General features: G+C 43.3%; 1 protein-coding gene across 1 annotated transcript in view; it reads left to right on the top strand.

Annotated features, from left to right (window-relative positions):
- The window catches only part of pacs1 (phosphofurin acidic cluster sorting protein 1), a 61,189-nt gene that overhangs the window by 42,690 nt on the left and 3,960 nt on the right, over window positions 1–14,539 (top strand). Inside the window, exons 6-21 of the mRNA XM_083936667.1 lie at window positions 26–117; window positions 2,839–2,916; window positions 4,760–4,819; window positions 5,557–5,717; window positions 6,745–6,838; window positions 8,750–8,836; window positions 9,106–9,227; window positions 9,751–9,886; window positions 10,188–10,292; window positions 10,693–10,799; window positions 12,127–12,281; window positions 12,424–12,534; window positions 12,631–12,733; window positions 12,818–12,860; window positions 12,931–12,973; window positions 13,574–13,715. Of these exons, the coding sequence (XP_083792793.1) occupies window positions 26–117; window positions 2,839–2,916; window positions 4,760–4,819; window positions 5,557–5,717; window positions 6,745–6,838; window positions 8,750–8,836; window positions 9,106–9,227; window positions 9,751–9,886; window positions 10,188–10,292; window positions 10,693–10,799; window positions 12,127–12,281; window positions 12,424–12,534; window positions 12,631–12,733; window positions 12,818–12,860; window positions 12,931–12,973; window positions 13,574–13,715 (1,639 nt within the window). The remainder of the gene's footprint in view (window positions 1–25; window positions 118–2,838; window positions 2,917–4,759; window positions 4,820–5,556; window positions 5,718–6,744; window positions 6,839–8,749; window positions 8,837–9,105; window positions 9,228–9,750; window positions 9,887–10,187; window positions 10,293–10,692; window positions 10,800–12,126; window positions 12,282–12,423; window positions 12,535–12,630; window positions 12,734–12,817; window positions 12,861–12,930; window positions 12,974–13,573; window positions 13,716–14,539) is intronic.

A 14,539-nucleotide genomic window follows, 5' to 3' on the forward strand; every position in this document is an offset into this window, starting at 1 on the left:
CACCTCAACTCCTATTTCTTTCCAGATCGCTCTCCAGACATCGACAACTACTCTGAAGAGGAGGAAGAGAGCTATTCATCAGAGCAGGAAGGCAGCGACGACCCCGTTCATGGGCAGGTGTGTTTGGGGAAGAGTTGTTTTTTTGCTTAAATATTAAGGTGACTTTTTAGGATGTTGTGGACCTTTTAAGTTATTTAAGCTTTATTGAAGTATCAAAATGTATAAAATCAAGTTATTTTTTCACTTTTAATGCCCAAAATGTCCATATTTACATCTTAATCTTTATTTTCCGGACAGCATGTAAGTTTCTTTTTTACTTGTATGTCCATTCTAGTAGTCTTCAAGTAGTATATAATATAATATGCCTTATCTGCTTTACCACATGCTGTTGCACTCACCGTATACATGTAAAATGAGTTGTTAAAGTACAGAAAAATCCTCCTCACAAGATGTAAATCTGTGTTTCCCACTCAAAGGGAATAGCATCTCTGTTTATGGCCGCCCCTGTTGCCATCTTCATTCGTTCCTGTCACAGAAGTTGAATGAAGAGGGGACAAGTGTCACAATCTGACGGGAAGCTTGTGGGTTTTTATATTGTGTCACCTTCTTTCTCTCGGTTTATGAGAGCGGGGGTGGCGGTGCTCGGGGGATGCAAGTTGCCTATTTGTGCACTGAGATTGAAGGAGAGCTTGAAAGGAGCAAACAGACAGAGGAGAGAGATAAGGAGGGAGCAATAAGGCTTTGGAGGCCAGATTGAAAAGGCTGAAAGGACGGATGGAGGGAAGCTGGAGGGAGAGTAAGGGAAGGGAGTTGATGATACAGGAGCAGTGAGACAAGAAAGAAGCAAATCAATCACGGCTGGTTTATAATTAGTATCTTTTTTTTGTAGTTCTGACTGTAATAACATTGTTGTCACCAAGTTCAATGCTGAGATCTGGGACCACGGCAACAAGCGCTAAAAAGAAGTTAAGCCCAGTTCAGACTAAAGATTCACGGAACCGTTTTAGGACACTGCAAAGAAAAGTTAGTCAGACGGTGTCGCCTGTGACTCGACTTGTCAAGTCACCAGCAGCTGATTTTAGAACGTAGAACACGTCACTTGTTTAAAGAGCCAACTAGCTTGTTGCAAAGGCAGCGATTAAGTCAGTTTGAAACTCTTAGCTATTCGAAATGGCAACGTTTTGAACATAGCAAGCACACAAGAGAGACAGTGTTGAGTGAGCTAGAGAGTAAATGAGGAGAGGGAGCGCTGTTTCCAAAAAACAAAGCAGTGAATCGGAGAGTGATTAGTTATTTTCGCCATTTAATCACCAGTACAAATGCAGCTGTAGCAAGTATCTCACTATCTCCGTCCTCATTCATATTTTAAGAGGCTATAGATTATATCCAGCTACAAAAAAAGCCTTAAAAGTCAGAACGGAAGTACAGAGAACCATTTCTATGCAGATGATATGCTGTCTCGTCTCATCACATCGGTTTAAAGTGTCGTCTTTCACAATGTAGCAGACCTGCGCATTGCAAGTAGCTGCAAGCTTCAACTAGTCTCTGCATGGATCCAAGAGTTAAGACGATCAAACAGGTTTTTAAAAACACACCCACTTTAGTCAAACAGAAGACAAAACGCATTTAAACACACACAGTTTGACATTTTAGGCAGTCACTTCGGATTTTTACTCAAAATAAAGTGGTTCAAATAATCTGAATATTCAATTAACTTGTTTACAACCTGCAAAACCTTCTGATCGCTCTTGTTTCTTGCCCTGTTTGACTGCTGAGGTCTAGGAGCATGGTGTAGCAATGTCACCGTGCTCCTAGACCTCAGCAGTAAAATGATTACTCTAATGTTATCATAGCCGATTTTTCCGTTGACTTAAATTACAAGTAGTTTCCCTGAATCCCAAATTCAGTCCAGTTTGTCCCGAAAATTAGACTAAACCTGAGCTATGATTAGATATAGTCCAATAAAACACTTGTCTTCTGGTCGTTTTGAAACATTATTTTAGTGTTGCCCCCAGGTGGGCGCGCTCATGTCCGTAGCCTACATGAAGCAGTCTTACAAAACAATGTTTCTTTTTCCCAATGACAGACTTCAAGTTTATCACCAACAATAATACAGTTTAGTGTTGAGTTTTGACTTTTACTGTTTCCGTTTATTGACACTTGTAATCTACTGGACTGAGGCCACGCCCACCCCAAACTCCCCTGTCCCCAAATTTCACCCATTTTCATCTGGTCACCCTACTGTAGATAGAAAATGGCCACAATTCTGAAATAAAAAAATAATGCTGGTGTTACTCTATATTTTTCTTTTTGTCGACAAATCTCAGCTTGTGCCTCTAAACCGTCGGACTCCCCTAACCCCCTCTGTTCGCCTCATGTGACTCTTAGTTCATGTGACACCAATAGTTTCGGTTAGAAATAGGCTCAATGATCTTTTAAAACAGCAGTGCACTGTAGTTTTAATCAAAGGTTACTCAAGTAAGAGTCAATAGTGCTTTTGTCGTGGTCTATTTTAAGCTGTGGATTAATACGAGACATTTGCACTAGTGCTTATCTGCAGCTCCCGGACAGTGTCCTGTTTGTGGATGGGATTACAGAAAGTACAGAGTCACAGAGCAACAATAGGAGCGCAGACTTTTACTCGTTAGTGGAGTCACTTTATTGTTGTTTTTAGTCTTTTTAAGGATTGCCCGCCCTGTAATAACACAGTCAACCCCTTCTCTTTCTCTCCTTCTCCCCTGGTCTGCCTCTCCCTCTCTCTCTCTCTCTCTCTCTCTCTCTCTCTCTCTCTCTCTCTCTCTCCCTCTCCCTCTCTCTCTCTCTATCTCTATCTCTCAGTATCTGTTTGACGAAGAAGATGAGGTGAGGAAGAAGAAGCCGAGGCGCAAGCTCCCTTCCAACGCCGCCATCACCAGAGTAAGAAAAACACCTGTCTCACCTGCCTCCTTCCCTCCTCCTCCTCCCCCTCCATCTCTTACCTCATCATTCCTCTGTCTCTCTGTCCCTCTCTCACCTCCCTCACTCACCCCTCCCTCCCTTTATCTGTTTTCTCTCTCTACCCGCTTGTTTTGTCTCTAAAGCATTCGCGGGGAACCTGAAGCCCTTTCAATCGACTCCCTGACCTCATCTTCCTCTTGCCTCACCTCATTCAACCTCTCCTCCTTATGGGATCCTCTCTCTCTCTCTCTCTCTCTCTCTCTCTCTCTCTCTCTCTCTCTCTCTCTCTCTCTCTCTATTGTTAGTTTTTCTATAAATCCATTTCCTCCCTCTCACTTTCGATGCATGTAATTCAGGCCAATTTTCCTGGAGGAAAACATTGAGACAAGTCAGCACAAGCCCCTGCAGTAACATTAACACACACACACACACACACACACACACACACACACACACACACACACACACACACACACACACACTCACATATATATATGCACAATAACAAAGATTAACACACATTATTGTTGGTAAGTTGGAAAATTACAGTGGACGTGTGTGTGTGTGTGTGTGTGTGTGTGTGTGTGTGTGTGTGTGTGTGTGTGTGTGTGTGTGTGTGTGTGTGTGTGTGTGTGTGTGTGTGTGTGTGTGTGTGTGTGTGTGTGTGTGTGTGTGTGTGTGTGTGTGTGTGTGTGTGTGTGTGTGTGTGTGTGTGTGTGTGTGTGTGTGTGTGTGTGTGTACGTACGTATCGCAGCAGGAATTTGTCTCAGCAGGTTATTAATCGAGCGCTCCTGTGGAGGTCTCGGTGAGATTGTCACTGCTGCTCCCAAACACCATCACCTGTGGATAACACACACACATACAGACACACACACACACACATGCAAAATAACCATCATTTCTGCACCGCTTGAGCTGAAAAACACCACATGTTGAACATAAGCACACGCTCAAAAGCCATCACGACTGCCCTGTTCTGCAGTTCACACACGCACATACATACATACATGTATTTATCGTCTTTGAATGGAATCGTATCGAGATGAAATCATATATGGAGATATCGTGATTTGTAATTATGTCGGTTAAATTGATGAAAACGAGCTGCACATAAAAAGACACTCAATGAAAATCTGGTATGATATATTTTAAGGGAATATCGTATAAAGATTAATTTGCACCAGAGACCAAAAACAGCTAAAACACAACGTTGATGCTGCAGCTGCTGCCATTGCAACATCCAGTTTAAAGGTCGATGTTGAATAAAGTGAGGACCACAAACAATGAGTGCAGCTGAAGATTTGCTGCCTTTCATTGAACAATACAGTCTAGACAGTCGTATTTTCCAGTCTTTTCCAACTTCAAAGTTCAAAAGCACCGAGCTGCTGAGTCACTTTTAATACCTTTAAACTGCGCTATACCTTCCTTTTCACAGTAACTCAGCTTGTTGAATAAATGAACAACCCAATTGTAATTGCGACAGGAAGGCGTCGACTTGACAAAGCACACACGCTCTCACACACTCCCTGTTTAATAACACCAGATGCACAGAAACATCTGCTGGGATGAGACTTTTGCTTTATGCGACATACAGAAATACGTCCCAGTGGTGCATCCATTAACTGCTGCTGTTTTGAGTCATCGAGTGTGAAAAGCTCCTGTCATCTCTGTCTACGCTATACATCCCCTCCATCTCTCACACACGCACGCACACACACACACACACACACACACACACACACACACACACACACACACACACACACACACACACACACAGCACACAGGGACACAAACATAAATTGTCCTTTTTCTCCACAGCAACCCAACATCAAGCAGAAGTTTGTCGCCCTGCTGAAAAGGTTTAAAGTCACTGATGAGGTACGTGCTCTGGCTATTGTCTCGTCTTTGCTTCGGAGGTGTTGCAGAAGTCGACGCGTGTTTGAGTTTTGGGCTTTGAAGACGCGGTGGTGTGATATGGCAGAACAACAACTGAGATTCAGCTGAAAACATTGTTGATTAAAATAGAACAGAAACGTATTTAATGTGTTTTTTTTCACCAAGTCCACCAAAAATCTGTGTGATTGATGTCACACTGCTCACACATCTGAGTCTGTTGTTGTGGTTGTTTTTCTTCTGTTTGTCTGACCTTGATTACACCCTGTGTATTTGCTGATATATCTGTTTTTCATCATCATTTTATGTTTCTTATTGTCATTTGTTTGTCATCCCACCACTCCCACCAAATTATCGTACATCATGGAATCATGTCGCACAAATATGATACATACACTGTTATCCGTCAGAGTTTACTTGCATGAAGAATAGCGTTTTAAAGAGAGTTTTATTTGGATAATATAAATGTCATAATGGTGGAACTGACTATGAGAATCCTGGCTAAGTTGTTCAACTCTTTCACTTCTATTTTTCACTGCCTGTGTTTGGTGGCATCAACACATCTTTCCTCTGTAGGGAGGTTATTGCTGCTCAGCTTGTCGACACTTTTATAGCTTCTGTATGTGAGAACAGAGGGGATCAAAGCTGCACAAGCAGTATTTACTCTGTCTGTGTGTCTTTCAGTCACTCGTCTTCTCTGCGTCTCTCTCTCTCTCGTCCAGGTTGGTTTTGGCCTGGAGCACGTGTCAAGGGAGCAGATCCAGGAGGTGGAGGAGGATCTGGACGAGCTCTACGACAGTCTGGAGATGTACAACCCCAGCGACAGCGGTCCGGAGATGGAGGAGACCGACAGCATCCTCAGCACGCCCAAACCTAAGCTCCGGTAACCAATCACACACTCTTAGGTGTCACTCACTGTTGTGCAGTGACAATTCAGACTCCCCCTGTTGGTGACAACTGCTCACTGCACCCCTAAAGCAATTTCAGTCAAAAGCAACTGGACTTGGTTATTTGTCTCGGACCAGTCCCAGCCTGGTCCTGGTCCTGGTCCAGTCCCAGCCTGGTCCTGGTCCTGGTCCAGTCCCAGCCTGGTCAGATGCGTACATGAACTGATGAAGCCTCTTGGATGAGAGGTCAAACGTCTTCCTAGACAAATAACCAAGTCCAGTTGCTTTTGACTGAAATTGCTTTGGGGATAACGATGACCTGGACACATGAGGACATTCACAGGCTTCCTGCTCACTGCAGTCACATTTCTAGGTTTCCATGAACCAGAATTGGGCCAGTTAACTTTAAATCCATCAACATTTCAGAATATAAAAAATCCAACGTCCAAACATGCTCCTGTTTAAAAAAAGGTGCAGGAATGAGGCTGAGCTATACAGTATATGTTTATTTATGGTTATATAGATGTGTATATAAATGTGTTTCTATGGCTGTTTATATGTAGGCCTATAAATGTACCTACTCTATATGTAAAGTGTCTTGAGATAACGTTTCTTATGATTTTGAATTATAAATACAATCTTCTTTTTGTTAAAGGCTGAGCTCCTGAATGCGTCAGATATCTAAAACTAATAAACTTTGTAATGACGCCCAGAAAAGCTTATTTGAGGTCAATAACAGAGTCAAAGAGCAGCAGAGAAACTATTTTTAAACAGCTCCTCAAACTTATTTTTAGTCCTTCGCCTCAAAATACGACAAAGCACTCAAAATAGCAGTATCTGATGGTTTTATAATGCAGAGCTATGAAAGCTGAATATTTAAATAAATCTTTCCTTTTTCTTCTGTACCCGTCACAGTTCTGTTAAGGTTTAATGTTATTAATGTATGACAAGTCCAAATGTCAGCTGTGATGAAAGCCCTGACACTAAAGACACACCGTGTTTCCTCTGTCTCCGTGTGATCAGGCCCTTCTTTGAGGGAATGTCTCAGTCCAGCTCCCAGACGGAGATCGGCAGTCTGAACAGCAAAGGCAGTTTGGGTCGAGACACTTTCAGCCCGGTGAGTTAACTCGAGCAGCTGCGGCATCAGCAGGAATTCCACTTACGTGAGCTGACCTGAACCGTTTTTTATCTCTCCATCTCACCGGAAAGCTGAGTGCAGTCAATCTTTATTGTTCCCAAAGGGCGTCTGACTGCAGACGAAACTGTACAGAAGACACACACACACGTTACAGGTTCAACACTCACCTACATACAACCCTCGAGCCCATTTACCTACGCCTTTAAAAAGTATTAGAGAATGAATTCATCTTAATGTTTTACTCTGTATTCCTGTTGTATTACTAACGGGGTTCGTACACGGGTGCATATCATTGAGCTTAAAGTCTTTCATCTGAACCAAACCTTTTGGTGCTTTAGCCTCCAGTTCATTTTGTTTTGATCAGCGATTTGTGAGAAAACTTCAATGCATCTTGGTTGTGGCATCCTTCCTGTTTGATCCAATCAGGAAGTGCCAAAATTTGCAGTTCTCTGAGTGTCCACTAGGGGCAAGTTTCACAATAGAGCAGTTTCTCATTGACCTCCATGTTAAACAGGTCGTTTTCACAGCATCATTACACCTGTTTTAAGCCTGGTACTAAAAATCCTTCTAGTCTGTATGTTTAGGTCATATCTCCATGACAACACTGAGGGGGGGATATTTTTTTGTACCAGGCTAGTTTTTATTTTATTGGAGGTTAAATTTTATGAATAATTAGAGGCGTGGCCTCTTGAGTGACAGCTAGCCGCTGACGCTCACTTCTACTCAGAGGTAAATATCAGCCAGATGGACGTATCTCCCTCCCCCCAACGTCACATACATGCCCTTTTTTAGTAAGAGGCAGAGTCAAAGTCTAACAAGATGGCGACTCCTGTAGGCGAGTACAATTGGATTAGAAGTTGAGAGAACAGACCACAAAAGAGAGGCTAAGTCCATTTATTATACAGTCTATGGTCACTTCTCAGAAAGTGAAATTCTTGAGTTTTGGCTCCTCGACAGTGCTGTAATAAAAGCAATAAAAACTAACGATATAAAGGCATTGAAAAAGGTACAAAAAGCAAAAAACAAGACCAATGCAATACAATAAAATACAATACTAACATAGTATTGTTGCTGTCGGGCATAAACCTTGTACGCCCAAAACCGTTATTCTTCATGAAGGTTCATGAGGTTTTGCTGACAGCTTGAGGATAAAATGGAGTCACAAACTCTTTTTAATACTTTTCATTGGTTAAAACTTTATAAATCCCACACACAGACGTAAAGCGTGAACAAAAGCATTGATTTAGGGAGAAAAAGAAAAATGACACAATATGGAGAAACGAGGTTTCGGCCAGACGGCGACGTTATGATGTTGTAAATGTGCAAATATTCTTATTTGTATGGGTGCGATAAGTACACAATAAACCTGATTCACATGGTCCTAATCTGAAAAGTGCTTCACGCTCACAGTTGACACTAAAAGGAAACAGATTCACATCCACAATCTGAAGCCTCGTAGAAAATGGCCCAGCAGGGAAGGCGCTGTGCAAATCTAAAAAGAATCTCAGAAACGTTTTGACTTAATGGAGCAGAAATTCAATAGCTCCTCTGACTGCAGCCATCTGCTCAATAAAAAGTGTCTGTAATGTGGCCGGGATGAATGGATTTCACTGCAAGCGCCGGCTGCTTGCTTCATACTGAAGTGAGCCTTTTTAGTGTTGTGACTGCTGTCTGCACACTTCTGAAAAAGATGCTTTTAGTGGAAAATCTCTGCTTTTTTATTAATGTGAGTATTGCCTCAAGTAGAAACCGATATCTTTTGGACATCACTGCTGTTATGATAGATTTATTAGGATGTTTGCTGCACAATGACTTGTGTTGTTCTAGTTTTTTATTTGTCTGGAGTCTCACTGAGCCTGCAGACTGACTGACGCTCCCTCGTCTTCCCAGCAGGGGGAGCAGCCTCCTCTGGTGGAGAAGATGAAACGGTCTCGCAGCCGCAACCTGGAGGAGGCCCTGTCTGAGACTGACACACTGGTAGGTGTGTGTGTGTGTGTGTGTGTGCGCGTGTGTGTGTGAAGGAGAGCGAGTCAGCAGTGCGTCAGGATCTTTGTCAATCTCTCTCGGAGGGGGAATTCGCTGCCATCTGTGCTGTAAGTGAGACGGATTGAGAGAGACGGAGAACAGAAGAAAGGATTAAGCAAAAAAAAAAAAAGATGATGAAGTGTCTGGAGAAAGTGGCTTTAGGATGCCAGTGTCTTCTGTTTCTGACACTGACAGTCTGGTGTGTGTGTGTGTGTGTGTAGGAGCTAACAGATCAGGAGCTGTTTGCTGAGGTGGGCCCCTGCATCATGGTGTCAGTGGCGGAGAAACCCCGTACACCTCTGAAGAGCAGCAAAAGTGAAACGCAGGCCATGCCGTCACCAAGGTAACGCATCAAAACCAAAATGACAAAAAACATGATATTGAAATTTATATATATATATATATATATATATATATACATATTATATTTATATTTATGTATCTGCCTTTTTTATTATTGATGGATACATAATTTGAGCAAACTTGATATTACAGTGTTTTGGCTTTTACATGTACACTTATTCCATATATCCCATTGTTGAGTATCCCTTTTTCCTATTAAAGTGGAATGCCAGCGTAAAATCATCCTGTTTTATGTGTAAGGACTCTTCTCATGCTACTGCAGAGGTTTGGTGTTATGTTGAGCAGCATTAGTGGTTAAAAAAGACGTTTGAATGCCTTCACCGTACTGCTCTGAGCTAATTACTGTTAGCCACGTCCCGCTGTTAGGGACTCTTCAGAGTTTCTCCATTAATACTTTATACATAACGAAAACTGTCTCATTGGTTTATTTGATGAATGTCAGTGCTGAAAAAGACCATGGGATGATGAAACTGAAACTGAAACTTTTTATTTTCTCCCCCCAGGTTGGACGGAGGCCACACGCCCAGACAGAAGCGCATCAGCACTCCCATGAAGGAGCGGCAGCTGTCCAAACCTTTGAGCGAACGGACCAACAGCTCAGACTCTGAGAGATCCCCGGAGCTGGGACACAGCACGCCGGTAACTTCTCATCCTAAGCTCCAGCATCATTTTTTAAAACCTTTATCATACAGACATAATTCATCATTTTGCAGTAGAGGGGTATTAAAAAAACAGCTGCCTTTTGTTCTGCTTCCTCCTCTACACGCTCCCTTCTGGTCTCTTTCCCAAAATAAAGAGCACAAATGCATTGTGATAATCTACGACCCGCCTGGAGCTCAGAGATGAATTATGGATGTGCTGATGAGTCATCTGAAGAGTAAATGTGATGCTTTAGGGCGGTTTATGAACCCAGCATGTGTGTGTTTGTGTGTGTGTGTAGCTCCTGAGGAAGGCCGTGTACGACCAGCTGAACCAGATTTTGCTGTCGGACTCTGCGCTGCCAGAGAGCCTGATCTTGGTCAACGGCACTGACTGGCAGGGTCAGGTAAGTGTGTGCGTGCGTGCGTGTAAAGCCTTGTTCAGAACAAAGGTTTCGGGACGTTGTTATACGGTTGAAAAGTAGCCTGAAAAGTTGAAAGGAAAGCTTGAAAATATATATAAATAACCAACCTGAAAAGTCGGAAATTAGAACGGTAGTACAGAGAGGCGTTGCTATGGAGATGATACACCGTCTCCTCTCGTCTCCTTGGTGTGAACAGGCAGGTTTCAGAACGTTGCACACCTGCACGTCGCAAGTAGTTACAAGTTTCAACTCGTCTCGTCGCAAATCTTTGGTCTGAACTGGGCTTAAAGCGTTTCCCCACCAACAGCTGGTGGGCGTATTGTTTTAAATTCATCATGCATATTTTGTGTGTGTGTGTGTATGTGTGTGTGTGTGTGTGTAGTACGTTGCAGAGCAGCTCCAGGTGCAGAGACACCCGGTGGTCTGCACGTGTTCGTCGGCTGAAATCCAGGCAGTGCTGTCGGCTGTGCTCACACGCATCCAGAAATTGTGAGTGTTTTTTTGTGGAAAAGCTTTCTCACAAACACACACACACACACACACACACACACACACACACACACACACACACACACACACACACACACACACACACACACACACACACACACACACACACACACACACACACACACACACACACACACACACACACACACACACACAGATCATTATCTGAGTTAGAGCACCCCTTTGGTTTTCAGGATGACTCATCTTCTCCGCCTTTTTTCCTTATTTAAGCCTTATTTTTCAGTTTTCTGTCGTCCGTTTGACCTGTTTCTTTTTCATCCTCCACATCTCTCCCTCCTCCTCCTCGTCTTCGCCCTTATGACACTGCATCTGTAACTTCTCTTTATGGCAATACAACACTTTTTATATCTCCCTTATCTCAACCCTTCTCTCCCCATCAACCTGTGTGGCCTCTCTTTGCCAAGGCAAATAAAGGAAACCTTTAGGATAAAGAAAAATTTTGGCACTTACATACATCAAATAAAACATCAAGACAGTTTGATAAGTAGCATGGCTATCAATAGCATGATAAGAGTCCTTACACTTGTGTTTGGCGATTCTGTTCTGTCACTCTGCGGTTTCTTTACCCAACGAGCAGCGGCAGCTACGGAGCTTCCCCCTCGTCACTCACACACGTAGGCGGTCACACTTCACAGTAGCCTGGCGCAGCAGCTCTAGCTGGGCCAAGGCCGTTTAAGCAGCCTAGCTCTGCTGCCATTGAGAGGACACTGGTCAAGTACCTGGAAAAGACGCCTTGTTGCTACGACAAGGTCACAGATCATTTTCTTGAAAAGGAATGAAGGGTAGAATTTACATATAAATAAACAAACATATTCATGATGTAGGCCGGAAAAATGAGCTTCCCCTCCTTGAAACACAAGCAGCCGCCAGTGCAAGGTGCTTATAAGATGTGACGACCGGTATTTCACTTCCCTGGAGAGTGACCATAGAGGGAACATCCAGAGGTCTATTCCTAGAGCCAGTAAATAACAAACAAAAGTTTGGTCTTATCTGCATTGAGAACAAGTTTCATATCGTACGTTTAAACAATTAAGGAAATGTACCTCTGTGTTAATGTCTAGTGGTTAACTTACAAATATATTTATTTCATATGTAAATATAAAGAGATCTTTCTTAATTTTGAGGGATTTGTAGCAGGGCCAGTTTGCTGTGTGATTTTTTTTTCTTGTCTCAGCTGCTTCCTGTTGTTTTTCAAAGGCATTGATGGATGAGAGAGTGTGAAGTTTAGTGGATCTTCCTCCAACACAGCACCAATAACACCACCCCCACCCCCCTCTCTCTGCAGTTGTAACTGTAACTCGTCCATGCCCAGAGCAGTGAAAGTGGCGGCGGTGGGCAGCCAGAGTTACCTTGGAGCCATCCTGCAGTTCTTCGTCACTCAGCTCGCCAACAAAACGTCCGACTGGCTGAACCACATGCGCTTCCTGGTTGTGCCTCTGGGTAAGAGAGTCTGCCTGTGTTCCCGTGGTGATTCTGAATCTCCAGCAAGGTTTTTTATTTAATATTTTGGTGGGACATCTGTCTTTTGTTCAGTTTTTTAATTGTGTCCTTGCCTTCCCTTTTACTCCATCTTCTTCATCAGGCTCCCATCCGGTTGCCAAGCACCTCGGTGCCCTCGACAACCGCTACAGCTCCTCCTTCCTCGACGGGGCGTGGAGAGACGTGTTCAGCCGCTCCGAGCCGCCGCAGACAGGTACCGTCGCACGGATGAACGAACCTCGGCGGGGTGATAGTCGCTCAACACAAACACGCACACATTTCTCTCATTTCTTTCCGTCTCCTTCTTCAGATCAGTTGGACGTGGCGGCGAGAATCTCCCAGTACATCAGCGGAGCCACAGTCACGCACCAGCTGCCCATTGCTGAGGCCATGCTCACCTGCAAACACAGGACGTGAGTGAAGACGCCACATAGACACAAACACAAAGCACCTTTTAATCTTTATGGTTTCTTTAATATTCTCTTTTCCCTTTCCAGGCGAGATGAAGACTCCTACCAGAAGTTTATTCCTTTTATAGGGGTAAGATTTGACTCTTGTAGGAAAAATTAAATATTAGATATTTCGCTGACAACATCTCCATGTTTTCCAGGTAGTGAAGGTCGGTCTCATCGAGTCTGGTCCTTCTCCAACAGGTGAGTGTTTGCACCATAGACTGTATAAAAAATGGACGTAGCATCTTCGTACTCACCTACGGGAGTCGCCATCTTGTCAGACTTTGACTCCGCCTCATTTCCTCTTACCAAAAAAGGGCATGTATGTGACGTTGGGGGGAGGGAGATACGTCCATCTGGCTGACGTTTACCTCCGCGGAGAAGTGAAGGCCAGCGGCTAGCTGTCACTCAAGAGGCCACGCCCCTAATTATTCCAAAACTTAAACCTCCAATAAAATAAAAACTTGCCTGGTACAAAAAATTCACCCCCCCTCAGTGTTGTCATGGAGATAAGACCTAAACATACAGACTGGAATATTGTTTTGCACCAGGCCTGAAATAGGTTTAATTATGCTGTGAAAACGACCTGTTTAACATGGGGGTCAATGAGAAACTGCTCTATTATGAAACCTGCCCCTAGTGGACACTCAGAGAACTGCAGTTTTTGGCACTTCCTGATTGGATCAAACAGGAAGTCGCTGTGGTTAGGGCTTGATTTGCACCAAATTTAGTAGTAACACTTTTGATTTGATTTGGCTGATGGTGATGCAGTAATGTGCGTTTCCTTTTGTGCTTTTCAAGGAGATACAGACGAGGGCGTGGCGGTGAGTTTGGCCGTGCCCTCCACGTCTCCCCCGTCCCACGGCTCACCCACTGGGATGATTAAAGAGGCAGCCACGCCTCCCTCCTCCCCCTCCACGGGCAGCGTCCTGACAGTACAAGGGTAAGGCTGATCTTTCTTCCTCTTTTCTTCCCCTCTCTGACACTTCATTTTGCATCCTTTATCCCCCCTCGCTGTCTTTTTCCGTGGAGGTAAAAATAACCCCTAAAAGCACTGATACCACCGTGTAAAAATATCTCCTTTCCCTTCAAAACGTGAGGTGTTCTCAGTATAAAACGGTAAACAAAGTAACTTCGGAATGATCATTTATTTCACTGGTGTTTATTTGTTTGTGTGTGTGTAAGCAGTTTTTTAATCATGTAGGTAGACCAGGTAGGGCTCAGTGTGACTGCATTACACACTGTTAGGTACAGTTAACTACTGTTTATACTTCATATTATGTGCCGTATTTCCTCATTTACCTCAACTACAAAAGGTAACAGACCTTAATCTGAGGCAGGCTTGTGTCAGAAGCAGGTCTCTATTCGAATCCCCTGTGTTTGAGAAGTGTAATCGGTCATATTTGAGTTCAAAGCTTCCTTTTGCTCTGCTTCTGTTTGTCCTGTTAAAGTTACAGCAACACTTCCTGTATCCTTTTCAAATTAAAACACTTTGGGGTCAGTTCAGAACCAAAGATGTTGAAAATGGCATTATATATTATCATATATCGTTGAATTTATTAAATTAAAGCAATGGAAATGTGCATTATGCTTAGTTGGCATGAACATACAGTAATATGACAGCCCGGAGTTTATTCCCCCTTGTTTTTTCTCCATGACCATATCCCAGACAGTCTTTATTTCAGTAAATACGGCGTTTTGTTTGTGAAATTGTGACTCGAAATAACCAGTAGCCATCAGATAAAAGTACAGTATTCCTGTCTAAAA

This window comes from Echiichthys vipera (genome assembly GCF_963691815.1).
Source record: "Echiichthys vipera genome assembly, chromosome: 22".
Classification (NCBI taxonomy): Eukaryota; Metazoa; Chordata; class Actinopteri; order Perciformes; family Trachinidae; genus Echiichthys; species Echiichthys vipera.